The following is a 26,751-nucleotide window of genomic DNA, read 5'->3' as shown; positions in this document are numbered from 1 at the left end:
AGAAAAGCAGCAAGCTCTCTTCCTCCATCAAGACAAAGTTTTCCAACGCAAGTAAGACTATTGTCTCGAAGTTTAAGAAGGAGAAGGTGTAGAGGTTTTGGAGGTTCAACGAGAAGGTGTAATGTTTATAGGTTGTTTCAAGCGCTGAGGCAGCAGTATTTGCTTGTAACATTGTAATGGCCAAATGGGTGACATACACGAGTTAAGGTGTGGGTGCGTCGTAATATGAAGAAATACCCTGAAGCATGAAAGAATAGCTGTACTGGGAGTATCCTAAGCTACATGACCAGATAAAGCTACATGAACAGATAGAGCTACGCGTGGATATGTGTGACAGGGGATCCCGAGAATACAGACATGAACATCTTTTAATCCACGATAATCCAAGTCGTAAAACCCCAGAGCTTCGAAGGTCAATGCACTTCAACGAACGGTGTAAATTGGTTTGATAAAACCTGTCGACTGCATTCTGCCTTGAACGGAATTAACTACCAAGTGCAACACTTTCAGACGCTATCATCAACATTAAACGAATACTGGAATACCCACAGCTAGGTGTTTCTGTGGATTACATACAACTACCCACCAGACCCTGTTTCGGGAATGCCTCTAAAACCAATGAATATAATAAACGAATCACCTAAACGAATACTCAATTATATGAACCTTAGGTAATTTTTTAAAACTTATCCCAGTCATCCCCCCAGTCCTCTTTCTTGCCCGCCAACCCCGGCAACGCGGTTTTCTCCTTTGGCTTGGCCACACCAAACGCCGGCTCCACCTCCCCCGCATCAAACAATGACTGCTCCTCGCCTAACCCGTCAAACAACTGGCCGTACTTGCCGCGCGCCTGCGGCTGGGGCTGACCCAACGTGGAGGTGAAGGCCGAAAACGTCTCAGCGCCGAGCTTCCCCGTTTCCTGCATCTTGGCCCCGAACTGGGACATAGCGCGACGTGCCTCCTGGTGCAAGTTGGGATCGTTCAACTTGGACACACCCGGCTGGATGACGCTGGTGTTGACCTCCTCTACGGACTTGGCAACGGTGGAGGTGAACAAGCCCCAGCCCTTGGTCAAGGTGCCGAGCGGATCTTTCTGGAGATTGTCAATGGTGAATGCGGAGAGCGACGAGCCGTTTGCCGGCGTGGGCGTGTTGCCGAAGCCGCTGTACTTGCCGCCCTGCGACGGATGCACGTTGTCTGGCCTGGCCTCATTCTTTGAGCCCAATTCCGAAAAGTAGGCCTCGTTCTTGGTGCGTGGGGTGGGCGTGGTCTTGCGCGACTGCGTTGGGGAGTCGGCAAACTCCGCGCGCTGGTTGCGCGCCTGCTGCGACTTGTGCTCCGCCGCTGGAGGCATGCTCGTGAGACTCTCGCCCGTGTGGTCAGGCTGCACAAACTCGCGCCCCTCCACCAAACAGGACAACTTTTCCTTGTAGTCCGTGGCGACGTAGTTGTCATACTTTTGTTTAGGCGCCCAGGTCATATCAACCCCCTGAGCCTCAAAGTACGCGACACAGTTGTCGTTACCCCCGAGCTCCATGCGCTGGAGCTCCGCAGGCTTAAACTGGTCCATCGTGATGGACCTAACAAACGAAATGTGCACGCCTAAGCCGCGGTGCACGCCCGCGCACTCCAAGCAGATAAAGATCCCGAACTTTGGCGACGCCCACTGCGGGTTAGGCGCGCGGCAGTCTAAGCACTTCTTGTTACCCGCAAGCTTCTGCAAGCTCAAGAGCTTTTTTCTAGTGTCTGGGTCAACGGTCCAGTCTGACATGTGGGTGTGGTGGGTGAGGAGGGATCAGGAAAGACGGTGCTGAAATTTGAGATGGCTATATGTCGCGCACGCACACGACCGGCTGACTTACGTGGCTTGTCATGAAAACGGTATTAACACGCCCTGGTATGATACGGGAGTATGAATAAGAGCACGTAAGAGGGAGTCTTATGACGCCTCGCACGACGCGCTTGGTTTATACATTAAACGGTTTGCTAGGGTCATCTAAATAACCGAATTGGGCCTTACTTTCACCCACCGGGTCCCAAAATCGGGCCTGTTCCAGAAGTTGAAATCTACTTACGGCTTATTGAGATGGATTTCCATTTTTGACAGTGTTTATCCAATAGTAATGCTTCTATCCTGGTTGCTTTAAAAGGTTAGCACTAAGAAAAAAAAAGACTGTCAGCGGATTTTATACCTACAGTGCATATGAAAAATCAGATATAAATAAGAAAAGAGCCCGCTTTGAAATAATAGTGCCCGCTTACAACTTCGATGGCTCATTCAACATCTTGGTGAGGCCCACTGGGTAAATATCTTCGCCGTACTTGAAGCCCATGTGCCATTGGGCACCATCAACGACCTGGGTAGTACCGGTGATGTACGTTCCAGCTGGAGAGAACAAAAACACGGTGGCCTCGGCAATGTCGCGGGTGGTCCCATATCTTTGCAATGGAATCTGCTTCTTCAAATCAACACCACGAGTCAATCTGTCGAACCCCTCAGTGCCTGCAATGGCACCTGGGGCGATGCAGTTTGATCTGACGCCCAATGGACCCAATTCGACCGCTAAAGCGTTGCTCAAGGCGTCCACACCGGCCTTGGCGGCACCGACATGCACCTGGAACGGAACACCGTAGTAATGCAAGGTGGCACTGACAAAGAGGATGGCACCCTTGTTCTTCTTTAATTGGTCGTAGCACGCCTTGACGGTGTTGAAGGAGCCCAACAAGTCAATGCCGATGACAGACTTGAACGCGTTGGAAGACAAGTGGTTGAAGTCACTCAAGAAGTTACCGGCAGCACCGGCAATCACAAAGTCGATTCTGCCCAACTCCGCAACCACTCTGTCGACAGCCTCCTTGATCTGGGTGACCTCCCTGACGTCACAGTTAGAGCACGCCACCACTCTAGCGCCCGGTCTGAGAGCCTCGATCTCGCGTGCGGCCTTTTCGGTCTTTTCCTGATTTCTTCCCAAAATAGCAGCGTTAGCCCCTAAAAGCACCATGGCTTCCGCCTGCACACGGCAGATGGTACCGGCACCACCGGTGATGAAAACAACCTTGCCCTTGAACAAGTCGGCTTTGAAGGTTCCGTTTGTGACGAAAGATTGGTCTAACGTAGTCATGGCGTGTGTATTAATTACAGAATATTCTGGTTGGCAGGGAATCGACAAACGAAAAGTGGGGATTGCGTCCTTATATATGATTTCTGCGTACCCCACAGCGGCGCGTGTTGCTTTCCTCCAGCGAAATTCTGCATGTGACGTTCTTAATGTGCGGCAGTTCCGGCCGACAGCCGAACGCCGAAATAAGGCGCGGGCTCCAAGTCCTGGGGAGGGCTGCATCAATCTGGGGACGGTAGAATTTAGTCAGCACGGGGTAGACGGCGGGGTTTGTACCGTTTTAATTTATTCATACGGGAGAAATTGTCGGTCTGAACAGAACTCACGAGGGGCTTAGCATAGTAACCGAGGCTCTGATATTGAGTCCGTCAAAGTCCTTAGACCAATACGTGCCGTGGATATTCTACTTTATCCGTTTCGGTAGACCCAACGGACCGGACCTTGTAAGGTAGAGATATAGATTGTGGGGGAACTGGCCAGCTCAAAAACGGAATGCTCTTGGAGCCGGAATGATTGATCCTCGAGGAGCCGCACGACTTTCGGAGCCCTGATAATATTTTAGACGTGCCGGTCTCTATATGTAACGGGGTTGGAATCTAAGCCAAAAATTTGAGCTCAACCAGATTCGGGGAAGTGAGAGACTTCGAGTTATTCTACAAAATTTCTGGATCCAAAGCACTTTTCCCTCCCAGGATTGTGATACAACCGAAGGGCAAGGGTGTTAGTAAGTCATTCCATATTGGAGAATGTCGTAACCCCATGATATTCATAGGTTATCCCTGGGAATCCATAACCTTTCCGGCATACTTCATGCCTGGTGTAAAATCCTTCCAAGGAGCTCACCCTAAGTGCATGCGATTATTATCACACTTAAGTTTATCGCAAATCCGATGTATAATGGCCTTGGCAAATTAAATCTACAATCACAGAGCCTCATTTTTCGTGTTATACTACAAACGCGGGAAAGCATTACGTGAAACACTCGGTATAATCTAAACCCTTAATCTCTGACCGGAGATCTGGATCTGGAGCCGCCTCTGCGTGGGGAGTGGGCCGGGGATCTGCTGTATCTTCTGGTCTCCTCTCTTGGCTCTCTTTCTCTGTCGCTGGCCTCTCTGTAGCCGTCTCTTGGAGGTCTGTCCGCGTCGTATCTTTCTCTTGGGCTGTCTCTTGGGCCGTAGTCTCTTCTTTCGTACCCACCTCTGGAGTCGTATCTTTCTCTTGGGCCGTTGTAGTCACCTCTTGGGCCGTTGTAACCGCCTCTTTCACCCCGTTCTCTTGGGCCAGAGTATGGACCACGGTCGCCTCTTGGGCCGCCGTAGCCAAAGTCGCCTCTAGGGGCGCCATAGCCCCTTTCTCTTGGACCGTTGTATGGGCCTCTTTCGCCGCGTGGGGCGCCGTAGTCACGTCTAGGGCCGTCGAAACCGCCCCTGAAACCTCTGGAGCCGCCTCTGCCGCCTCTTCTGGAAGAGAAAGGCTCGGATCTGGCCATCTGGACCATCAAGCCCTTTTCCATGGCAAACTTGTTCATGTCACCGTCCATTTCGGTCAAAGCCTTTTCGGCATCTTCTTCGGCAACGTACTCTACGAAGGCGTATGGTAACCCATCGTCGGTTCTTGGAGGTGGAATGTCCAACCGGATCAATTTACCGTACCTGGAAATGATGTTAGTATGGATGGGATGGGACGTTCGATTATTCCTCCGTTTGAATGTTCATTTCGAGTGCACTGTGGATTGTTTGCTTACTGCACTTCGCCGACGAATTGCATCTTGCACGCAGTTTCACAAGAAAGGATGCAGTTGCCGAAGGCGAGGAGAGTGACGGGACAGTTGGATCGGGAAGTAAAAGGGAACGAAGAAAGAGGAGTAGGAGGAATAAAAGAGAACGGGAGGGAAAAGGATATAGTGATGGAAAGCACTCTTAGCTCAGAATGGGACGTATCTAGTGGAGTCCAGACGTAGGAAGGGTTTCAGGCAGAGATAGAGGGAAGAGAGGGGGAGTATGCAATCATACATCAAGTATCTGTGAGTCAGTCAGATGACTGGACACTGGAATCCTGAAGAAAAGACCGAGACGCATCCAAAAGGTGTAAATACAAAAAAAAAAGATGAACTGATGTCTGATCAGGACATCAGTTCAGGGGCGTGGAGCAAATACAAGACAACAGAGAGAGATAGAAACATAAAAAGGAAACTGGATCGATGGTAGATTCTACTTACTTTTCGAAGAAGGGGGCCAATTCAGCGGCGTTGGTGCCTTTGGTGAAGCCTGAGGGGTGTTAGTATGAAGTTAAGGGTAGCGCTGGACAAGGACCGCAATCAGCGTGGCATGGAGTGTGTTCTCCAGGGATGCACGTACCAGTAACATATAAAGTAGTTCTAGGCATGGTTGTGTGCTGTGTGGATGAGAAGAAATGAGCTTGCCTTCGCAAAAAGCCGCTAATATAGACGCCGACATCAAAAGCGGTTGAGTTTTTCGTCGACACTGTTGCACGTGACTTGCGAATGCGGAGTGAACGGGGGTTGCTGCAATATTGGAAAACTTCATTGTTCGCGGAATCTTTTACGGGTTAAACGTTATAGGGGTTGGTTCGGCACCGGGCGGACGTCTTTACTGAAGATCTAATCATTCAGATTATGTAGCTTCTCAAGCGGGGACTCCCCATAAAGTTTATGACTACTTTTCTGATCACCATGATTCGGGCAACGGCAAAGCCTGCTCCGTAGCTTCTCAAGTGGGACTTCACCCATTACCTTACGCATGAACCCGTTACACATCGGTAACATCAATACAAGTTAACACATATATGTATTCCATATACTTTGCACGTACAAATCTAACCCTTCTGGGTCAACTCATACATTGATCTGGGGACCACTAATTAAAGATACATCAGGCAGACGCCTGACCGCGGAAACCGAGTACTAAGCCAGGTTATTCGTCCCCCCGCAAGGCACGGATGACGGCGGGCCTTCTCATCATGTGCTTGGTCCACTTGTACACCTCGGGGAACTCGCCCTTCAAGTTGATGCCGATGCGGTCGACGACGTTGTTCCACGGCACGAACGACAAGTCCGCGATTGTGGCACGGTCGCCAACGAGCCACACGGGATAGTCGAAATAGCGCGACTGGGTCATCGGGGTGGTGCCGGAGGAGTAATTCTCGCGGTTCTCGGAGTCCAACTCCATGATGAGCGACTCGCGTCTCTCCGCGAGCGCCATCTCCACCACACCGTACACACGGCGCACCTCGTCGGTGTATCTCTCGACCGCGGAAGGCACGGACTGCGAGTGGAAGTAGCGGAAGTGCAATGCCTGGCCGATCATTGGCGCGTGACCCGAGGTCTGGAAAAAGAGCCAGGACGAGATCTGCGATTGTTCCGCCAAGTTTCCCGACCACAAGGAGCACGAGCCGGTCTCCTTGAGGTACTGGTTCACGAGGTAGAGGATGATGGAGCCAGACTCCCAGATGGCCAAGTTCTCGGAGCCGTGGTCGATCAACGCCGGTACACGCGCGTTCGGATTGATCAGTACAAACTCTGGCGCCCGCTGTTCGCCGTTATTAAAGTCGAGGAAGATTGTCTGGTACTTGAGGTTCAACTCAGAGAGGATGATTGCTACTTTGAACCCGTTCGGCGCCGACCGGTGCGAGAAGAGCGTGATGCCGTCTGCTGGCTGGTTCTGGAAGAACTTGGTGATGCGGTTCTGCTGCTCGGGGTCGTGCGCCGTCTGCTGGTGAAGCTGGTGGTGCAATTCGGTACTTGTATTGGGCGCCGTATTTGCATCGACACCGGGATTTGCATCGCCGGTTAAGTGCACAGATCGAAGTCCTGCCGAAAGATTTGAGATCGTGGGGTTCGGGTTCTGGGAGATCATAAGCCTTGGGACGGAGTGGGAAGCCTGGGGTGGTTTAGATAGCGCGTGGCGGTTGCGGCAATTTGTGGCAAACGAGGGTGCTGGGGGGATGTCAGACTCTTGAGGGTTCTCAGATTAGATATAGATGATGGTGCAGCTGTGTCTGGGTCGTAGCTATAGATAGACCTGATGGGGGTGACGAGTGAAGGTGTCCGCTTGAGTCACTGGCGTATTTTTTTACTTTTTTTTTCCTCTTGCGAGTTTACGGGAGCACTGCAGGAGATCACGTTGTCATGCCTTGAAAGAGGGGGAACCACCGAGGCGCCGCACGGGCACAGGTTAGTATGGAGAAAAGAGGCTTTCCTCACGTATGGTTTCTACCATAAATATTGAGGCTGTATTTAGGGGAAAATGGTGTATTTCGGAAATGGTGTATTCCGGAAATGATGCATTCTGGAAATCGGTGAGCTCTATAAGCTCCAGTTTAAAAGGAAGGCAGCTTTTTTTCTTGCCCTCATATTAGAACTGTCTTCCGCGCTCCCCCACCCACAAAGATCAGCCCAAAAACATCCAAATGGTACGTGTTTTAACCGCGCGCGTCCATGTCTGAACCTATTAAATTGTTATTCAACTTTTTGCGTTACTCGGTTTGAGTATGACAGCTGTGCACTGACTTGATTTTCAGTGTTGATGGTTGTAGTCTGTTGGAGTGCAAAAATTGTTAGCGCTTACCGCCCAACCTGATGTATGAACTGTACGCGCATTTCGCTTGGTACCAGATTTCGTGCTTTCCGTCTATCGCCACTCTGTGACCTAAGATGATTCAAGGTGAGTAGACAATACTTTATCTGATTGCTTGAATTTCGCTACGATGAGCTCATAGTTTGGGGCAGGGTAGTTATCAGATGGCCATAATTATAAGTTCACATGGCGGACTCCGCCGGAGAATTAGTTATTGGCAGACCCGCCATAGTGCATTACAGTGGTTTAGTGTCATCACCATGGCTTTGGTAGCGATAGGAAGAGTCAAGGATGCTTGTGATTTGTACTGGTTCTCTACCTACATCTCACTAGTTATCCAGATTCTATGGTATCATTGGGTGGTATATTATGGCGCTGACCATACCACTAATAATTATTGCAAGTTATAAACCCGCCAGTTTTCTATTTCAACAATTCCTGGTCGTAGCATTCGTCAAAGAACCCCACTTCGTACTCCAACGTAGCCAAAAAGCTGTTTCTGGAGGCAGCCGAATCGCCGCAGCGGTTAACCTCGCTTTCCAAAAACTTCACGAACTGGGTAAATGCCTCGCCACTGTGCAATACAATCCATTCGTTGTACTTGAAGGCAAGTTTGGTGGGGATAATCTGGTCCGTGATGGCATTGTCGGCCCACTCCAAGTACACGCGCTCCATAACGAACAAAGAGGTGATTACCTGCGCGTATGTGATAGAAGGATTGTGGGTCAAATCCTCCATATACGCAATATACATTTCGACGGCTGGCAATATGGTTTGTTCCATCTGCCTGACCTGTTCTGGAGAAAAGCTGGTGGAGAGTTCCTCGATGGCCTTGTAAAAATAGTCATTCTCCGCGTTGGAGACAAAACCGATTTGCTTGGCAATCACAATGGACGCCGAAACGTCGTCACAGAGAGTCAACGCTCTGCCAAAGAGCCTCAACCCGACGTTAAAATAGAGCAAGTCCTGGATCAAATAGACTAAAAGCCTGGCATCGGATAACGTACCCTTACAGAGCTCGGTCGTAAGGCTATGAGAAGTAGCTTCCTTGAAGAGGGAAGCATATTGCTGAATCAATCCCTCAGCGTATGTCAACTGGGTCATTTCGGAATGAGAGAGGGAACATGAGTGGATATCAAGGCTGTATTGTTTAGAACGGTACAAACCATGCTTTGTAAAATACTTTTATACCTGTAAATCCACGGGTTTCCGAAAAGCCGTTGAAGCATTAAAGTGGCTAGGCGCATACCGTGTTTTAAGCGCATATCTGAGGGCCCCTAAGTGCATGAAGCATATCGCCCGGATGTGCATGCAGATAGCGCGAACCAAGTTGCGCGGGCAGAATGTATCCCACATAGAGAGATGGCTGTCATAGCCAGGAATGGGATATTTCTCCGGGGTTGAAGGCTGTTTGTGTAAAAAAAAAGCCTTTCCCGTAAGCACCATTTATGCTGCTACGTCTAAATATACTCATAGATTTAAATTAAGAAAATGACTCTACCGCCCACATCCCACGAATCAGACTCCACTCCAGAACACAGTCTTATCGACTTTAACCGTTCCCTCGAGCGAAATATTGTCCGAACTGTTACCCACAAGTACCGTGTACTCGCCCTTGACGGAGCACCACTTGTTCTTATACGCGTCAAAGAAGGATGTAGCGTACTTCAAATCCAGGGTGATTTCGACGCGTTTGCTAGCCCCAGCCTTGACAAAGACCTTGGCAAAGTCCTTCAACTCCTTATTCGGTCTGCTGATGGCCTGAATATCGTATGAAGTCGGTGGAGCTAAGTACACCTGCACCACCTCAGCACCGTCCCTGTCACCGGTGTTGGTGACGGTGACGCTCACGGTGAACGTTTTAGCGTCGCGTTGGACTCCCAAATCGCTGAGCTTAAAGCTGGTGTACGACAAACCGTGCCCAAAGGCGAACAAAGGTTCGATTTTGTTCTTTTCGTACCATTTATAGCCCACGTAGACGTCCTCCCCGTACACACACTGGCCTCTGTCAGACTTGTAGGTCAAGTGCGCCGGGTTGTCCTCGAGCTTCTTCGGCCACGTCAATGGCAACTTTCCGCTTGGGTTCACATCACCAAATAAGATGTTGGCAATTACATTACCAGTCTCGTTACCTCCGAACCACGCCTGTAACAAGGCGGGGGTCTTGGCCACAACCTCTGCACTGAGAGTAACTGGCGTTCCGGACTGATTGACAATCACAGTGTTTGGATTCGCCTCCAACACACGAAGAACCAACTCCTCCTGGTTGCGAGGCAAGTCCATGTCTGGACGATCGACCCCTTCAGACTCCCAGTCCTTTGAGGTCCCGATGCACAACACCACCTTGTCGTTGGCCTTGGCTACCTTCACAGCAGCGGCAATATTTTCCTCCGGGCTGCTCTTCTTGATGGCCCCAAAAGACAAGCTCCCACCACCGTTGGTGGAGACCGTGTCTGCAGACTTGACTTTGCACGTTGGAGCCGAGCCAAAGTAGATCTTTACGGTGTACTTCTGGCCCTTGGTGAGGGCCACAGTGGAGATCTTCTCGGCTGCACCGGACCCCAAACCTGTTGGCCCGGGAGTTTGGGAAGTCCTGTTGTCCACCACGAGCTTCCCGTCGATGAACAACTCGGCAGTGCCGAGACAGGCCACCCCAAAGTCATACTCGCCAGTTTCCTCTGGAGTATAGGTCCCTTCAAGGTCAAAGTAGAAGAGGTTGCCCGAGATCTTTGGGTGCTTGTAGTCGAACAAGTGGAAGGAGGAATCGGACATAGCGATTGTCTCCACGTACGTACGGTTTTTGGCCTCCCGAGGCTCCAAGTACACGTTGGTGGTGTAGCCCACCGCTCCGTCTGGAGACACCAAATGGGATCCCAACCCTGGCAAGGTCTTGTGGATGGAGGTTCCAATGGCATAGGCTGGCTTAGCGTCCAACTTTCTCTCAATCCCCTCATACGGAGTAATGGCGTAGTAGGTGACCATGCTGGCGGAACCACCGCCGCAATAACGAGCAATCTTGGCATTAGGACCAATCACTGCCACGTTATCGGTCTTCAGTAACGGTAAAAAGTTGTTCTCATTTTTCAACAAAACAACCCCAGCGCACCCGATCGCGTTCAACTTTTGGCCGGTCTCCTTGGTGTTATTTCCGTCGGTTTCCCCGTCGGAAACATTGGCGTTGGCACAGTTGTTGACCAACTTCAACACATTGCGAACTCTGTCGTCGATCACATCGGAGTGGATCTCGGTGGTGGTGATTGCGTGGATCAAACCGGCGACGTTTCTCATGAGTGGAGGGCCCGGCATTTCAATGTCCAAACCGGCGTCAATAGACGCCTTGATCGAGTACACACCGAACCAATCGCTCATGATGGTTCCATCCCACTGCCATTCGTTTCTTAAAATGTCGGTCAACAAGTACTTGGACTGCGAAACGTGCTCGCCGTTGACCTTGTTATAGCAGGTCATCAACGCCTTAGGCTCGGCGTCGCGCACGGCGATCTGAAACGGCTTCAAGTACACTTCTCTCAAGGCTCTCTGGGAGATGATGGCATTGATCGAATTCCGTTCATCCTCCAAGTCGTTCGCCACGAAGTGCTTAATTGTAGCAACGATCCCTTCTGATTGGATACCCTTGATGACGGCCGCCGTGGCCAAACCGGACAACGACGGGTCTTCCGAAAAGGACTCAAAGCCTCTGCCACCGAGAGGCGATCTCTGAATGTTACAGGTAGGCCCCAAAATAACGTGGGCGCCCTTAAACTTGGCCTCGGTTGCCATAAGCCGACCAGCGGCCTCTAACAACTCCTTGTCAAAGGTGGAGCCGAGCGAGGTCCCACATGGGAAACAGCCAGACTTGACACCGTTGAAGAACTTGGTGCCTCTTATCCCGTTAGGACCGTCGGAGAACCGCAACGAAGGGATGTTGAGCCGTTCAACGGCCTTGGTATGCCAGAAGTCGATCCCCGACACCAACTCGACCTTTTCGCGCAAGGTCAACTGCGAAATAACGTGTTCGATATCCAATGGCATTGCTACTGAAAAGAAAAACCAGCAGAGTTGTATAAGGAGCAGGTATTGAGAGGAGAAGAAAAGCAGGGGCTCTGCTTTAAGTAGCATGAGCAGCACGCACAGCCTGGAGATGGGGGAGAGCGTATCAGGCCACCTCGATTCATCATTGAGCCAGCTTCGTGATGGAATAACAATTGCCTCGGCGTTTAGCCTCCAAAAAAAAACGCGGGGATACGAGGGCCCAACCTTAATGATGTCTTGGAAGTGGATATTCATCGTAGAACCCAAGACGAGAATTAGACATGCATGCATTCAACAGGATATCCCGAAGCAGTACGTCTGCGCTCAGTAAAGGATTCAAAGATCACCCGAAAAACGCACAACGTCATGAATTGTGGGGTATGCTTTTTTCTGGGGCATCCGAAAAGTTGCACAGGAGCAGGCAAGACGGTGAGTCATAACGCTTACGTTGTATACGAACAATATTATTTAACGTAGTGCTTTTGTTTAGAACAAAGGCAACTGAGAAAGTAGCCTTCGGAAAATCAGACTAGAAATAACCAGGGATGACCAAGTCATTAGTCCTAAAGGGAGGCCGAGGATAGAATTTCACGCGGTAAGGGGCGACGTACAAGACTAATAGGGTTAATATAGCGTGTAAGGGGGCTGGCTAATTTTACCGACAATCACTGCAACAGGGAGGAAACATGTCCCGTGGGTGAATCAATGACTTGCCGTACCTATGATAAATGCGAAAGCCACTTTCCCAACAGTTTCCGCTGAAGGAAAGGTCACATCGCATGGAATACGGCTCTGTCATACATTCGGTGTTAATATCTGTGGAGTGTCTACATCGAGGTTGAATGGGATTCCATCAAAGTCGCTTTGCTATGTGCTTTTATCCAATGACCCTCGTAACAACTGACAAGCCCCAGTTTTATGCCTGACCGGTCCTAAGCTATAAACTCAGGTGAAAGCGCGGCCATCGACACTTTGTTCCATACATCTCGAAGGAGAGGTGTTGACACCCCTGTTTGTACTTTTCGGTTCCAATTCCATTGGCTAATGTATCCTTTTGGATATTACGTAAATGAGGAAATTTAATCAAGTTGCATCTCGGCCCCAGGATTGTATGGTTAGATGCATAAGTACCGTAGGCATTTGTTATCGCAATGTACTATGCTAGTATTCTTTCAGGCCCTCTGAATGCTTGGGGTTTACTCTAAGCCCTGAGAGATAACTAATTTTCTCCGCGTATCGCCCACTTCGAGACAACCTAGGATTTTATTATTGGCGATTTATCTTTCACAGCTATAGTTGATTCTTTTATGATCAACATTAGTTCCTCAGATCAGCCCTGGTAATTCTCCCCCTACTTGTATAACATTCACGTGCGTTTGTATCAGACCATGCCATTATCATAATCCGTTATAGCCTATCAGTTATTCCGATGGCTCTTTCCATGAATATGAGGTAACAGTTGGTACATTTAAAAACCAAAAAATAATATTCGATCTAGAACCTAACTCTGTTGGTTTGAAAAGGCCGATTAACAGGAAAAGAGAAAAATGACGAAATAAACATACGGCAAAGGACATAAACTAAATGCACGCCCTAGATTGCAATGAAATTCACCTACTTTAACTTGAAAATCCATCAATGTATCCCTAATTCTTCTCCTGCCAAGGAAATCAAACTCGGTATAACGACTGTTGGTATGTTGGCTCTGTGACTTATTCGCATTACCACCCGAGTGTACTATTATGAGGGCATCTAACACACAGACGCGCACTCTCGGATTCTGGCCCATGCGAATGATTTGAACGTTAACGGAGGGCACGAATCTTACAATCCTGGAATTTTCCGCACGTCTGAGTCAGTAGCTATCGTTCGCTTGGCACTGCGTTGTATTGTCAACCATCGATTGCTGATCGGAAACCCTCAACTCAAACACGCAACAAGAATCACAAATCGTGCATTGGAGGATACCTACTCAAGAGTCCCGACTCTTGTTTCGAGCTTTTCAAGCATCCTGAGTATCTCTGCTGAGCTCCGGTTCCATACACCCTGCTCTTTCGCCAACTTTTCCTCCACAACTCTGATGGCAGCTTGCCAATGGTCAATGCTCTCTGTCACATCTGTTACCGTGTCACTTATGGATTCGCATACGGAAAGAGAATGGGATATTTGGGTGTGCATCTCATGTAGCGAGCGTAGTCTATCAACGATATGCCGCGTTGTCGAGTCCAGTTGCGATATTTGCCGAAACTTGGCATATAGCTCTAACAATTTTTTTGCTTCCGGGGGCGCAGTGTGGAGGTCTGTGTGGGGCTCGGTGTGGGGCTCGGTGTGGGAGGTCTCACCATCCATGAGCGAGGAAATGGTAGCGGAGGTATTTCTTCTCGCGTAGATCATTTCCGACTTTTTATTAAGTTCTGCCACCGACGCAAGAAGCTTGGCAAACCGCTTCTCCTCGCCGTCAGCCTTTAGCAGCTCTGACTCCATGTAGAGGATGTTGATCTTTCTGGAAAGATCATTAATTAGGGCCTGGATTGACTGTTTGGCTTCACTGTTGATAAAGTCATAGCCTACAACAGCTTCCAACTTGGCCAACCGCGACTCCAACAACAAAAATTCCTGCACCAGTTGGATTCCTTGTTTGGGTGGGAGAGCCACACCGGACTCTGGTGTAGACTCCGGCTGATAGCTCACAACGGATGGACCCACGGGCTTTTGGTTCAATTTCTGCACCATAGATTGCAACCCCTCTAGTTCGTGTTTTAGCACAGCGCTCTCATCCTGAACAAGCGCTAGCTCTTCCAATTCCCTTCTGATTCTGAGCAATTTTTGCGCAGGGGTTTCCGCGAGGTGCGCGCTGGCATAGGAGCCTTTCTTTGGCACGATGGAATCGCTGAAATCCACCCGACAGCCATCAATGAGGTAGTTCTCAAACCGCAACCTAGCATGCTCGGGTAAAACTTTCGACTGGTCTATGTCCTTCTCCTCCGCTTCATAAACTGACGTGTCTATCGATTCCACCTCGTCCACGTCAGACGTTTCAAAACAGTCCTGGGCGTCCACCTCCTGGGGGGTTATTAGTCTCTGGCCAAAAGGAAAAGTTCGCTCAAGAATGCATACCACATCTGGGAGTTCTGAGTACTTTGACATTAGTTGTAACTCGGGTCAATCTGGAGCTTATCAAAGGTGTTTTGTGTATATGATTCGATATAGCCGGTATATAACTGGTGACGGCAAGCGCACGACCATTGATACCGATCGGTGTTTAAATCATTGTCTTGGAAAATTTCATATCTACCTCATATAATCAAATAAGGTGTCTAAACCCCCGAAATAAATCGTTTTAGAGGTGTTTACAAATGCTGAGATATTGCATCCGATAGAGCTAAGAGGCGAATACTCTCAAGGCAAAACCAAACCCGCAGCTTCTCATGGTCCCTCGCATCAGGGTTTAAGGTCCCTAATACCTACACTGATTTTTATCGACGTCTGAGCCTCGGAATATATAACAGTATATTCCCTATCACGTCTGGTTTATCCCTCATCAAACTTCCGTCGCGTATCCAGATCCCCTCCTGCACCGACCGGTACCCTTAAAATTTGCCAGGTGCGCGGCTCAGCAAAACTGCATTCAATAAATTCATCCGCAACCCCATTGCATTCTCGTTGCATTCTCCACTCCATTTTTCCATGTCTGATAAACTACAGAAGCCCACGGCAAAACGGTCACCGCTGATTTTGGTGACAGACTCGCGTAATGCTCACACACGCGGACGGTCCGCGCCGTTCGCGGGGTCCAACTTCACACAGCATGCGAAACAGACCAAGTTCAGCGACATTTCCGTATCAAACTTGCTCTCCGATGTCAGCGATATCCCTTCGGCCCAGCGCCGGGTTCCACCGCGTATGAGTGGCGAGTCACACTCTCCTAGCCGCCCGGCCACCCGTAAAAACATGCGGGCTATCCCCAAACTCTCTCAATCACTTCCGTCCAGAACATCCAAAACCTCCCAGAAGTTGGTGCTTATCCCAGACGACGAGCAAGACGTGCAGATGCATGACTCCCATGCGCGCCCCCACGCGACGCAACGGTCGCGCGCGGAGATGATGCCCAAGGAGGTGCGTGCACAGGAGTTGTCGCGTGTAACCGCATACTTGATCAGCGGCGGCTTCGACCTCGAAAGCACATCGGCCTTCCTCCAGAACCTCCACGAAACCTCCCCGCGCCTCTATGACAACGTGCTCTACGTGCCGTACTACCTCCCGTTGCTCCCCGGGCTCGACGGCTACCGCGTGCGCTCGAACAACAGCGTCAAAACACAGCGCGGCAACATTCTCATGGAAAACTTTATTGATCGTGCGGAAAACGCTGACCACTTGTACGAGTACTACTCCGGGGTCGAAACGCCCGGGGATATCAACAACATCCTTATGCATCCGGAGGAGAATAACGAAAACGGACCATTTGACCCGTCGGAGCCGCAGTTCTTTGCTCCGAAGTACGTTCCGCCACCGGTAACGAGCGGCTCCCCGACACCGGATGGCGTGGATTTCTCCAAGCATGCGGAGATGTTCATCTTCAGCTACGGCGTGGTGGTGTTCTGGAACTTTTCTGAGATCCACGAGAAGAACATCTTGGCAGATTTGGCGTTTGCCAAGGCAACATCACTCGCGCCATACATGGATGACGATGGTGATACGTACGACGACTTTGACTCGTTGCTTGTGAATCCAATTTCGGAAAACGATATCGAGACCGAGGAGTTTTTCTTCGAGTACGACACGTTGGTGCTGCGCCCGCGCATTTATAATGACATGATCACGCTCCGCTCGGGCGATCACCTTATCAAGTTGACCATGTCGCACGCCATTGCGCAGTCGACTAAGCTTTCAATGTTCGAGTCGCGCATGGTTCACACGCTTGCCAGTGTGAGCAAACTACCGAAACGGTTGGCTCTCACAGGCCGACTTGGTATGAAGCGTGAGCAGTTGTTGAAGAAGTCGGGCAAGTTATTCAAGTTGCGTGTGGATGTAAATCTCTCGTCAAAAATCCTCGACACGCCCGAGTTCTTTTGGTCGTTTGAACCGTCGTTGCATCCATTGTACAACGCTGTAAGAGATTACTTGGAGATCGAGGAGCGTGTGTCGGTGATCAACGACCGATGCAAGGTGTTTTTGGAGTTTGGAGACATTATTACGGATTCAATTAACGAGCGGAACTCGTCCAGGATCACCTGGATGATTATTTTGATTATCGCGCTTACGTTGTCGGTGAGTTTGTTCGAGTTATTCTTAGGGCTATTCTGAGTGCTATGGGAAAGGCTGGGCTGTCTGTGGCTTCCGTGCGGATTATTCTGGGACTAGTTGTCGGCATAAGGCAATGATATTGAACGATGGTATGGCATGACGGCGTTGTCTGTCGCCGTGGCTTGGGAGAGGGTATATCAGAAGATAGACTGGGTTTGTCCCTTTCTCGGATGTATTGTGATTTCCTGAGTTGATATCGCCCAGTCCGTCTTGCGATTAGTGTCCCCCGTCTGTTCTATGTAATTATAGGTTGTGGTTTCTGAATGTCTATATTATATAGGTCAGCTTATCCACCAGCCCTTTATCCTTCCATTCTGTGTTTTGTTTGACCCGGTCTCTTAGGTGGCACCTCTCGCCACCTACCGCTTCATTTTCTACTATGTCACATCCTCTTCCACAATGTCCAAGCCTTCGCCCGCCAAGTTCACTCATAAGCACTAATTTGCGATTTCATGTATTCTCGGATATTACTCTGGTCGATACGTTGGAATGAATACTGGATATCAGCTAGGTGACTCTGCACATCTGTCTTTTCTCCTACTCGGGGATTTGATCATATCGCTGTTGTCTTTTATATTTACTAATCGTGATACCTAGTACTATTTATGTAGTTTTAATCTCAAAACGATTATTGGGCGTGAACTTATAATTGAGTATTCCGTTACTTAGCTAAATACGCAGCTTTTATTCCCCGGACATCAAAGATCACACCGAAGATGTGCTAATTCTTAGGCTTGACTTTCGGATCCGGTGTTTTACGATTATTATTGTATGTCCAGGTCCTCTCTGGTGACTTTTGATGATCAGCGCATCTTTGATATAATTCATAATCTCCAAAAATTAATCTCACTACACTTTGTGAAGCATCCAGGTTCATGAGCACATAGGCCTTCAGATCTAGAGCTGTGGCTGTATTAGACGCTCTGGATGACTCTTGCAGACTTCTAACCCCAGTCGCTATACACCAGTTCACCTTGGTTTGTAAATCCAAAATATATCGTATACTTGCCTTTATGACGTTATCGCCAGCAAATATCACACCATCCCATCACATTCGTGCATCTATCACTGTCAGCTCCCACATTACACGTGTACTCCAAGTACTCGTACCCATTCTGGCACCGTTATACCTTTCAAATTCCCCTATTCGCCAATGTGGAGAAGCCTCTAAAGACAGAAAGCTATGCCCTTCTAGCTCTAAGCTCCAAGTTCTTGATTCCTGTATCTGTAATACTAGCAAAGCCATAGCTGACCAGGATTTTTAGCATTAATACATGGTGGTATTAAATACGTAAACCAGATAATAATTTGATTCGATGATTACCAAAGACTACTTCTCCGTACAATCCTTAATTTGCTGCTATATGATGCTCCCCTCTTGGGCCCACCACAGTTACACAGTGCCGCACGCCCTGGTGGGTGCCGTTACTATAGTGACTATCCGTGTGCACGTGCCGCAGCGTTGCTTATCTACATAAACCCCCTCCCCCCTCAGCAAGCCTCAGCAAACCCTTCCTCTTTCACTCCTCAATTAAACACTCATCTTTGCTGCTATGGAAAAAGACGCAAAGATAAATCTGGGAGACAATTATGTCCCTTCGTCCCGAAAGTCGCTCAAATATATTGTTGGGGGCACGGTTTTGCTTGCCTTGGCCGCCCTCCACGGCCACAACTTCACCGCCCTGTTTACTGCCGCCCCGCTTGGCAACCTTAACATTGCCACGTATCTCACCGCCCTAGAAACAAACTTGGCCGGTAACTGGAGCGAAAAATACACCGCTGAGCCCCACCTCGCAGGGCACGGCCTTAGTTTGGCCGAGTGGACCCAGGAAAAGTTTACTGAGTACGGCTTTACCGCCTCAATTGACACCTACGACGTTTATTTATCCTATCCTGAAGACCATGCTCTAAACCTTCTCGAAAACGGCTCTACCGTCTACTCGGCGCCGTTGAAGGAAGACGAGATTATCGACCCTACGTCCCACGGCGACGACTTGGTGCCAACCTTTTTGGGATACGCCGGAAACGGCAACGTCACCGCTGAGTACATCTACGCGAACTACGGTACCATTGAAGACTTTCGCCGGTTGAATGCCAGCGGAGTGGACATTTCCGGAAAAATTGCCATTGTGCGCTACGGGCGCATCTTCCGCGGCTTAAAGGTCAAGTTTGCACAGGATTTCGGCGCCGTGGGAGTTCTCATCTACTCAGACCCTGGTGATGACTTTGGAATCACCCCTGCCAACGGTTTCAAGCAATACCCAGACGGGCCTGCCCGCCAGGAATCGTCCGTGCAGCGCGGATCCGTCCAGTTTTTGTCAATCCAGCCTGGTGACCCTACCACTCCAGGCTACGGCTCCAAGAAGGGCGCAAAGCGCGGCGATCCGTTCAACTCTACTCCCAAAATCCCGGTTTTGCCCATCAGCTATCGCGAGATAAAACCAATCCTAGCCCGTTTGAATGGGTTTGGTAAAACGCTTGGCCACTCCTGGAAGGGGGAGCTCCCGGGGTACAAGTACAACGTTGGTCCTAACCCAAACTACACCCTCAACTTGTACTCTAACCAAACGTTCAACATCACGCCGATCTGGAACGTCTACGGTGAGATCCAGGGACTGCATAAGGACGAGGTGATTATTGTTGGAAACCACCGCGACGCATGGATCAAGGGGGGCGCGGGCGACCCCAACTCAGGCTCGGCAGCGCTTCTTGAAGTCGCCAGAGGGCTCTATGAATTGCAAAAGTCCGGATGGAAACCGCTCAGAACCATCATTCTCGCATCCTGGGACGGTGAGGAATACGGCTTGCTCGGGAGTACCGAATTTGGCGAGACGTTTTCAAAGCTTCTTCAGCGCAATGTGGTGGCGTACTTGAACATCGACGCCGCTGTCACTGGCACCAAGCTTGGCTTAGGGGCCTCTCCCGTGTTGAATCACGTTTTGCGGAGTGCCGCAGAATTGGTGCCATATCCAAAGGGAGGCTCGCTCTACGAGCACTTCCAAGCTGAAAGCAAAGACCGGATTCTGGCCTTGGGTAGCGGCTCGGACTACACAGTGTTCCTCGACCATCTCGGAATTCCGTCCGCAGACCTTGGTTTCGGGGGTTACCGTAACGACACGTTGTACCACTACCACTCGAACTACGATTCCTACTACTGGATGACCCACTTTGGCGATCCAGGTTTTGTCTACCACAACACCATTGCCAAGTACTTGGGGGTGGTGGTGCTCAAGTTGGCAGAACGCGAGGTCATTGACTTTCGCCTTAACGAGTATGCCCTCAAAGTCAGCGAATACTTTGATGAAGCCATTGCTGGCATTCCCGAGAGTTGGTTAAACCAAACAGCGGGCATTGTGGAAGCGGCCCACGATTCCAATGAGCGTTTCATCAAACGGGCCACCAACGGGGCTTACAGGGTTCCTCAGGGCTATGTCGCGTCTACCCGCCGCTCCGCTGGCCTGCATGCTTGCCACCACAGACGTCGCCGGACCGCGAGCGAGCGGGTTTTCCTTCACTCCGAGGTGACGCATGCCCGTGCCGATTTGCAGCGGTTGATCAAGGCATCGTATCTGTTTGACGTCGCTGCCGAGGAGTTGCAAGAGGACGCGGAAAACCGTGAGTTCCTCCACTGGTGGGACAGGATCAAGTTGCACTTCCGCTTAGTGTCCTATAACAAGAGACTCCAATACTTTGAAAGAAACTTCTTGGACGAGGCTGGTTTGAAGGACAGATCGTGGTTCAGGCACATTGTGTTTGCTGCCGGCAGATACACCGGTTATGCCGGGCAAACGCTCCCAGGTATAAGGGAGGCCATCGAGGATGAGGATATCGACGGACTTGTGGGGCGGATCGGTGTTTTGCGCAAGACGGCCAAGAGGGTTAGTTACAATCTTAAGTAACCCACGGACTTTTTCAATAATCTATGGCAAGGTTTAAAAACAGGTGTAGATTTTAGGTGGACTGTTTTCAGATGTTATAAAAGAGCTGTTTGAAATTGGTGTGTGGATTAAGATCAGAGGGGTAGAAAGAGTCAATGGTGTTTGTGGGTTACCGAGGAGACGCCCTCTATGTCACCTGTTTAAATAGTATGAATTTGACCTTTTAAGGGGAATTTTCACTATAAATATCTAACCAGGGCCCATACAACGGGGCGTTGACTCTGGCCAACAATTAATGACTAGCATAGTTATTGGGTATAGAGTCAACGCTAATTAGGACTGTAGCTTATCAATCAGGGCTAGGCTGACTTTTATCTTGAATCATACCGGGGAAAATGGCATAGATTAAGTTTCATGATTCCATTGTCTGTGGCAGTAGATCGACCCCCGGAGGCGCTGGTAAATACTGTTTCAGTGCCAACGTCAAACAGATCGGGTGTAGGACTAGTACGAATGCTTATATTCAGTCTTGCCAATAATGCAGAGCCACTATCCAGCCAGTAGTTCAACTATTTCAGCCGTCAACTACGAGACGTCAGTATCCAACATAAAAGATTGATAGCAGCCCACTCCGAGTAAGCTTTATCACAAGCATCTGTTACTAGAATAATTTGTAAAAGCTCTGTTGGGTACCCTGGTAGCGTTTCAGTGTGACATTTTTCAAAATGTGAAAGTTTACAGCTCTTAGCCGTGTCTTGGCTAAAAGCAAGGACCGATGTCTCACTTTACTCAAAGGCATGTTGTGGCAAAGGCATTTAGAATAGCGTACGTAACCACCTCCTTGCCTTTATGGTGTATTCTAGAGGGTAATGATCCCGGTACTTCCATATCTCCATGCGTATATATCATCACTGCTTGCGGTACATTAGCAATCGCATAATATGTTGCCCCAAAAAGGTTTGACGTCCCCGTAATATCAGAGTTTATTTTGGCGCATGTCTGACCTTTGTGCGTAACTGAAACATTTACGATGCATGGCTTACTCCACATGCATCTGGATAGCTGTGAATCCCTTGCAGCATATTTGGTGGCCGGATAGTGCTATGCTGCCTCCGCCTGCTCACCTAATTGCTAAAGCACAAATTTCCATCTAGCAGTTACTTCCGTTGATACAAACTATATCTCTTAAAGCGGTTAATTATTCACTCCAACCTTGATTAGATGCGTCACGTCCAATGCATGGCAATACCGGGTGGGCCTAGCCGTACAAGCGTTTCCTGACCCGCTGTACATGGCAAGGCTTAATTGTTAGTGAGGGTTATATATCTTTGTCAACGCCACCAGGTGCTTTTATTATACTTCTCTACTATATGCCACCGATGTCTAATCACGATCCAACTACGCCAAAGAGCTCGGGTTCCATTAGGAAATCAGCCCTGTCTTTGAAGAGAATGTTTGGTGTCTCGAGGGTGAGGTCCAAGACACGGGAGGTTCCACCCCTGGATGTGGTTCAAGTTTTGACACCTCCTCCATCCTCCCAGAAAGACAATAGCATGCCCCATGACCACAGTTTTGACTCACCCTTGGGCCGCCTATCTCAGTCTACCCGAGGGCCGCTTTTCGGTAATATATTTGAGGATTCCCCATCACAGTCTCCCAGAGTAGCATCTGTTGCGTCTCATGACAGTCAGTCACTGCCCAGAAGCCTCATTGATACCACCTCGGTATTTTTTAACGAACCCCCCACCTCCTTCCGCAATACCAACGATAACTTCGTTACACGCATGTGTTGTTTCTGCTCAGAAATGATGGTAAACAGCCTACCGGGAGAACGATACCTTAGTTTGACCTGTTCCCACCACGCCCATTATGATTGCTACAAGTCGATGGTTGACCCGGTGCATGTAGAAACATTGCCAGAGTGTTTCATTTGCAAGAAAAAGACCCAATGTGACGATGGTTTTATACAGGCAAGAATTATCCGGGAGGTTCTTACTTCGGAAGAGAGGGAGGGTCCTTTCCAATCCCCGGGTAATATACAACCTTCCTCGACCATATCTGCTCGCTACGCGCCCACTCCTGTCACTCCTGTTAGCAAAAGCCTCCTGGCACAGCTCTTGACTCCGCCACGCGCGGGTGGAGGAGGGAAAGAGCCAGACACGATTAGTTCACCTCTTTCTGGTTATGGAACTTTGGCTTCGGTGATCAACTCGGGTGAACATTTTTGGCTTCGCAACAAAGATAATAGAGTCCAACAACTTTTGAGTCCACAAGTGGATATAATTTTGGAAAACAAAGATTTAACCTTTGGAAGATCTTCCCCCTTGACTGTACCATTACTCCTCGAGATCAAACCCCCCCTTGCCTCCGCGAACCTGTCTTACCCGAGACATGATATTCCCGAAGAGTGGGCTCTGGATGAGGACTTTCAGTTGCGCGAAGCCATTGCTGCTGAAGTTATTATCTTTTTGAAATCCCGCTTGCCAGTTTTCTCAAGGTTGCACTCCACGTTCGGGGATTTGATCGTGTTGGACTCGTTTGAGTTGAGTGTTGATGGTAAGAAGCGGGACCCTGTCCAGCTCTACCTTTTTACCAAGGCTCTCCTCATCTTGAATCCGGATTCGAGTGCCATTCTTGGACAGATCAATCTAACCGAGAATATTGTTTCGCTCAACAAGATTGATGATTACTCCTTGATTATTGACTTGCGCATTTCGCCCTTACTTGAGTTGCATCTCTACTCGAAGAACCCTATCGTCACGCACAAATGGGAAAACCTCTTGACTAAACGCATGCTTAATATTGGTGTTCGTCGTCTACCATTATTACAACTCACCACAAATTCCTGGCCGTTTTTAAAGGTTATCACCGGGCTGAGCAATGTTGAAATACCATCGTCAGTGAATGTGGCAAACCGGCCCCTTAACAAGCATCTGAAATTTTCCATGGACGTGTTGAGCAGATCCATCCCACCCCCATTGCCCTTGCCGGTAGTCCTAATTGTGGTGATGTCGTTGGTAAATACCACCAACTTCTCGTCGCAGGCTTACACAGCCAAGATGAAATCCCTCTTGGTCATAATCCGTCATAGCCTTAAACCTGGCGATAAACTCGGGCTTGTGTTTGTCGGAAAAAATGGAAGGGGTGAGGCTTGCAAGAGTGGCACTTTTGTGGGGTGTTTGGACCCTACATGGGATGGCTGGCAAACCATAATAGATGGACTAAGGACTATCGAGCCCTCTTTGCCCGATATCACACCTGATGGGTACGAGGAAATCATGTTTGGCTTAGAAAACGCGTACAAGTTGATCTCCATGTTACCCTCGCTGCTACGCGATAACAGGTCTATTATCAAGGAAATCGTCTGCTTTTTACAGCCTGTACAGTCTGTGCCCCCTACTCCTGAGTACTGGGAATCACAATTACGCAAATGTCTCGAATTCTTGTTTGACTATTTATTTACCATCCGTGTGGTGGTCGTGGGAAGCTATTCGGCTAGTCATGAGAAGCTAATCGAGATTGGGGCTGTGTTCTCGAAGCAAGGGTCCGATGGGGCTACACACGATAAAGATTCAAACCATAACGCGGTTATAAACTATTCTTTTCGTGTCAAGAGGTTTCAGTCCTTGGACGAGTTGGAAGCTGGGTTGGACGACTTTTTGGTCGGAATCCAGCAAATATTAATACCCCAAGTCAGGATCAAGCTTGAATCGGCATTTCCAGAGATTTTCCGATTCAGTAAGGTGGAAAACGATGGGGAGTTTGTTGAATTCGACACTGGACACCTTGAGTTCAATGTGAATGACTTGCATCAACGTACCAACAAGACGATTCTGATTCAAATGCGCTTGCAAACTAAAAGCCTCATCCCCCAGGGAAGGCTGTTCACTGAGGAGTTCCGGCGGTTTGAATTGCTCAACTTTAGCTTTACATGCTTGTCTAAGGCAGTTTCCCATAGCTCGGTCTGTGCAAATTTCAAGATGACGCATGAAGATAGGGAATGGGATGAAAGTATTTTTTACCCCTTGGATCTGGTGAGTACTAGTTCGATTATTCCCCAACAAGTTGAAATGGCGGATAATCACATGCTGTTAATGGACTTCCCATTGCTTGTCATGCCGGTTTCGTCTCCAAAAGATTGTGCCTTCTCAAAGAGACAATTGGAGCGGATAATTTCCTCAGCCATGAAGAGGCTTATCGGGGCCATTGGTAAGCAGCTGTCTGGATCCTTTACGCTCACCATGTTATGTGAGAGTATTTTACGAGAAACCATGTCGGTAGTATTTGGAATTATCAGGAATTGCAAACACACCCCTAGCAAGACTAGCTTTTCCAGTGAACCGGATGAAATAGCGAGGGAGAATCACTTGACGTACATGTATACCCTACAGGAGTCCTTGAAGAGTATTTACCAAAGGTTTCAAGGGGTCGGAAACAGTCGTGATGATGTGTTAAGTGCCTGTCAGGATTTACGGTATCACTGCATGTTGCAAGACTGAGCATTATCTGGTGTCTATAGTGAGATTTTATGATGCAAGTACATGTGGCTGGTGGAACGCTAAAGGGAGATATTTTGGTATGCCTCATGCAAGCGTATATGAATGACACGGAAGAGCGCTATTGCTTAGGGAACGTTACGTAGAAGGTTATTAAGCCCAAAATCTGTGTAATAGATATATTGCATAAATCATAGTTTGCGTGTTAATTTCATCTAGTATTTTGCCGAGATATTAAAAATTGAAACACCCTAATATTCGACCAAAACTACCAGTGATTTTAATCACGTGATGTATATTTGTTAGCAGCCGCAGGCTTGAGGAACGGTGCAGCCATGACTCTACATTGCGACGAGCCCAGAGAGCTACTCAAATTTTACCAAGTACCCAATGTAGTATCCATGTCTTTTAAAGTTAGTATACAGATCGTGCCTGCCTGGACCTACGCTCCGCTGGTCAATACTAAAATCTCTAGGTTCTCTCTTCCAAGCTAGCCGCAGCCCTTGATGTCGAGCTAATGTCGCCAGTAGTTGGCTACTCTCTTGACCAGTTGATGGAGCTTGCGGGACTTGCCGTTGCTCAGGCTATCTACAAGACGTATCCTCCAGAGTCCCACCCCAATGTCTTGTTTCTCGTTGGCCCTGGCAACAATGGGGGCGATGGGCTTGTAGCTTGCAGACATTTAAAGTTGCTAGGATATAATCCTTCATACTACTATCCGAAGCAGAATAGGAAAATACCCCTTTTCGAGTCCCTTCAGACCCAATTGGCGCTGTTTAAGATTCCTGAAGTCAAGACATCCATCAACGACGACGGATTCAAAGAGGTTGTTTTGAAAGCGGATATTTTGGTTGACTCCATTTTTGGGTTCTCATTCAGTCCGCCAATCAGAGAGCCCTTTGGGTCTATAATTGACATGTTGATCAGAAACGAATTCGACAAGCCGATTGTGAGTGTTGATATTCCCTCTGGGTGGAATGTTGATGAGGGTCCGGTGCACGACATCTCCATTCAACCTTCAATGCTAGTAAGCCTTACAGCTCCAAAACCTTGTTCTTTGAGGTTTACGGGGATCCACTACTTGGGTGGGAGATTTATCAGTGCTGAGATCTCCAAAAAGTATGACATAACGGCCCCAGAATATTCTGGTATTGATCAAGTTTGCCGAATTAACTAGTGCTGTTTTTCCAATTTATATTAATCCGTATATGCATTAACGTTTGAATGCGATATGTTTATTTGTATATATATACAATATACATATATAATTACAGTTTGTAATTCATGTTTAAAATAAAAAATCCATTCCTATCGGGCTTAACAT

At 48.8% G+C, this 26,751-nt stretch overlaps 14 protein-coding genes across 14 annotated transcripts; 6 read left to right on the top strand and 8 right to left on the bottom strand.

Moving 5' to 3' along the window:
* Positions 1-679: 679 nt before the first annotated feature.
* Positions 680-1,771, bottom strand: AGE3 (Age3p; the record flags this gene model as incomplete). The annotated part of the gene is made up of 1 exon (XM_019130704.1): positions 680-1,771. The coding sequence occupies one exon, from the start codon at positions 1,769-1,771 to the stop codon at positions 680-682; it is 1,092 nt and encodes a 363-aa protein (XP_018988115.1).
* Positions 1,772-2,084: 313 nt separating this feature from the next.
* BABINDRAFT_159293 (uncharacterized protein) lies at positions 2,085-3,374 on the bottom strand. The gene has a single exon (XM_019127574.1). It carries the CDS (start codon positions 3,120-3,122, stop codon positions 2,259-2,261), a length of 864 nt encoding a protein of 287 aa, XP_018988114.1. The 5' UTR covers positions 3,123-3,374; the 3' UTR covers positions 2,085-2,258.
* A 745-nt stretch (positions 3,375-4,119) lies between these two features.
* On the bottom strand, positions 4,120-5,716 carry BABINDRAFT_173627 (uncharacterized protein; the record flags this gene model as incomplete). The annotated part of the gene is made up of 3 exons (XM_019130944.1): positions 5,480-5,716; positions 5,341-5,389; positions 4,120-4,774 (listed from the first exon to the last, which is right to left on the bottom strand). Exons 1-3 carry the CDS (start codon positions 5,505-5,507, stop codon positions 4,120-4,122), a joined length of 732 nt encoding a protein of 243 aa, XP_018988113.1. The 5' UTR covers positions 5,508-5,716.
* URE2 (Ure2p) lies at positions 5,716-7,255 on the bottom strand. The gene has a single exon (XM_019127573.1). The coding sequence runs from the start codon at positions 6,995-6,997 to the stop codon at positions 6,056-6,058; it is 942 nt and encodes a 313-aa protein (XP_018988112.1). The 5' UTR covers positions 6,998-7,255; the 3' UTR covers positions 5,716-6,055.
* An 885-nt stretch (positions 7,256-8,140) lies between these two features.
* BABINDRAFT_5696 (uncharacterized protein) lies at positions 8,141-8,821 on the bottom strand (the record flags this gene model as incomplete). The annotated part of the gene is made up of 1 exon (XM_019132268.1): positions 8,141-8,821. The coding sequence occupies one exon, from the start codon at positions 8,819-8,821 to the stop codon at positions 8,141-8,143; it is 681 nt and encodes a 226-aa protein (XP_018988111.1).
* Positions 8,822-9,235: 414 nt separating this feature from the next.
* Positions 9,236-11,749, bottom strand: BABINDRAFT_5695 (beta-glucosidase; the record flags this gene model as incomplete). Its single annotated transcript, XM_019132267.1, has 1 exon — positions 9,236-11,749. The coding sequence occupies one exon, from the start codon at positions 11,747-11,749 to the stop codon at positions 9,236-9,238; it is 2,514 nt and encodes an 837-aa protein (XP_018988110.1).
* Positions 11,750-12,245: 496 nt separating this feature from the next.
* BABINDRAFT_159289 (uncharacterized protein) lies at positions 12,246-12,940 on the top strand. The gene has a single exon (XM_019127572.1). The coding sequence runs from the start codon at positions 12,471-12,473 to the stop codon at positions 12,651-12,653; it is 183 nt and encodes a 60-aa protein (XP_018988109.1). The 5' UTR covers positions 12,246-12,470; the 3' UTR covers positions 12,654-12,940.
* Positions 12,941-13,237: 297 nt separating this feature from the next.
* On the bottom strand, positions 13,238-13,627 carry BABINDRAFT_76381 (uncharacterized protein). Its single transcript, XM_019132656.1, has one exon. The coding sequence runs from the start codon at positions 13,536-13,538 to the stop codon at positions 13,278-13,280; it is 261 nt and encodes an 86-aa protein (XP_018988108.1). The 5' UTR covers positions 13,539-13,627; the 3' UTR covers positions 13,238-13,277.
* BABINDRAFT_11148 (uncharacterized protein) lies at positions 13,240-14,913 on the bottom strand. The gene is made up of 2 exons (XM_019126843.1): positions 14,867-14,913; positions 13,240-14,812 (listed from the first exon to the last, which is right to left on the bottom strand). The coding sequence occupies exons 1-2, from the start codon at positions 14,894-14,896 to the stop codon at positions 13,718-13,720; spliced, it is 1,125 nt and encodes a 374-aa protein (XP_018988107.1). The 5' UTR covers positions 14,897-14,913; the 3' UTR covers positions 13,240-13,717.
* Positions 14,914-15,436: 523 nt separating this feature from the next.
* On the top strand, positions 15,437-17,053 carry BABINDRAFT_31586 (uncharacterized protein; the record flags this gene model as incomplete). Its single annotated transcript, XM_019131550.1, has 1 exon — positions 15,437-17,053. One exon carries the CDS (start codon positions 15,437-15,439, stop codon positions 17,051-17,053), a length of 1,617 nt encoding a protein of 538 aa, XP_018988106.1.
* Positions 17,054-17,689: 636 nt separating this feature from the next.
* Positions 17,690-18,382, top strand: BABINDRAFT_159286 (uncharacterized protein). The gene has a single exon (XM_019127571.1). The coding sequence runs from the start codon at positions 18,067-18,069 to the stop codon at positions 18,316-18,318; it is 252 nt and encodes an 83-aa protein (XP_018988105.1). The 5' UTR covers positions 17,690-18,066; the 3' UTR covers positions 18,319-18,382.
* A 261-nt stretch (positions 18,383-18,643) lies between these two features.
* VPS70 (putative zinc metalloprotease) lies at positions 18,644-20,952 on the top strand (the record flags this gene model as incomplete). Its single annotated transcript, XM_019130703.1, has 2 exons — positions 18,644-18,662; positions 18,794-20,952. The coding sequence occupies 2 exons, from the start codon at positions 18,644-18,646 to the stop codon at positions 20,950-20,952; spliced, it is 2,178 nt and encodes a 725-aa protein (XP_018988104.1).
* Positions 20,953-22,070: 1,118 nt separating this feature from the next.
* FAR1 (cyclin-dependent protein serine/threonine kinase inhibiting protein) lies at positions 22,071-25,628 on the top strand. Its single transcript, XM_019127570.1, has one exon. It carries the CDS (start codon positions 22,302-22,304, stop codon positions 25,428-25,430), a length of 3,129 nt encoding a protein of 1,042 aa, XP_018988103.1. The 5' UTR covers positions 22,071-22,301; the 3' UTR covers positions 25,431-25,628.
* Positions 25,629-25,905: 277 nt separating this feature from the next.
* Positions 25,906-26,656, top strand: BABINDRAFT_56736 (NADHX epimerase). Its single transcript, XM_019132262.1, has one exon. The coding sequence runs from the start codon at positions 25,945-25,947 to the stop codon at positions 26,602-26,604; it is 660 nt and encodes a 219-aa protein (XP_018988102.1). The 5' UTR covers positions 25,906-25,944; the 3' UTR covers positions 26,605-26,656.
* The last annotated feature ends 95 nt before the right edge of the window (positions 26,657-26,751 follow it).

Source organism: Babjeviella inositovora (genome assembly GCF_001661335.1).
Source record: "Babjeviella inositovora NRRL Y-12698 unplaced genomic scaffold BABINscaffold_1, whole genome shotgun sequence".
In the NCBI taxonomy this organism is placed as follows: Eukaryota; Fungi; Ascomycota; class Pichiomycetes; order Serinales; genus Babjeviella; species Babjeviella inositovora.
Note: the sequence above shows the minus strand (reverse complement) of the source record. Positions and strands in the feature narration are given on the sequence as shown.

Bases quoted from the DNA above. Each gene is read 5' to 3' on its own strand.
- BABINDRAFT_56736 (XM_019132262.1), top strand. From the start codon at position 25,945: ATGTCGCCAGTAGTTGGCTACTCTCTTGACCAGTTGATGGAGCTTGCG.
- BABINDRAFT_159286 (XM_019127571.1), top strand. From the start codon at position 18,067: ATGACGTTATCGCCAGCAAATATCACACCATCCCATCACATTCGTGCA.
- FAR1 (XM_019127570.1), top strand. From the start codon at position 22,302: ATGCCACCGATGTCTAATCACGATCCAACTACGCCAAAGAGCTCGGGT.
- BABINDRAFT_76381 (XM_019132656.1), bottom strand. From the start codon at position 13,538: ATGGGCCAGAATCCGAGAGTGCGCGTCTGTGTGTTAGATGCCCTCATA.
- BABINDRAFT_159293 (XM_019127574.1), bottom strand. From the start codon at position 3,122: ATGACTACGTTAGACCAATCTTTCGTCACAAACGGAACCTTCAAAGCC.
- BABINDRAFT_11148 (XM_019126843.1), bottom strand. From the start codon at position 14,896: ATGTCAAAGTACTCAGAACTCCCAGATGTG. The intron at 14,813-14,866 runs GTATGCATTCTT...ATAACCCCCCAG, and splicing joins ACTCAGAACTCCCAGATGTG to GAGGTGGACGCCCAGGACTG.
- URE2 (XM_019127573.1), bottom strand. From the start codon at position 6,997: ATGATCTCCCAGAACCCGAACCCCACGATCTCAAATCTTTCGGCAGGA.
- BABINDRAFT_159289 (XM_019127572.1), top strand. From the start codon at position 12,471: ATGATAAATGCGAAAGCCACTTTCCCAACAGTTTCCGCTGAAGGAAAG.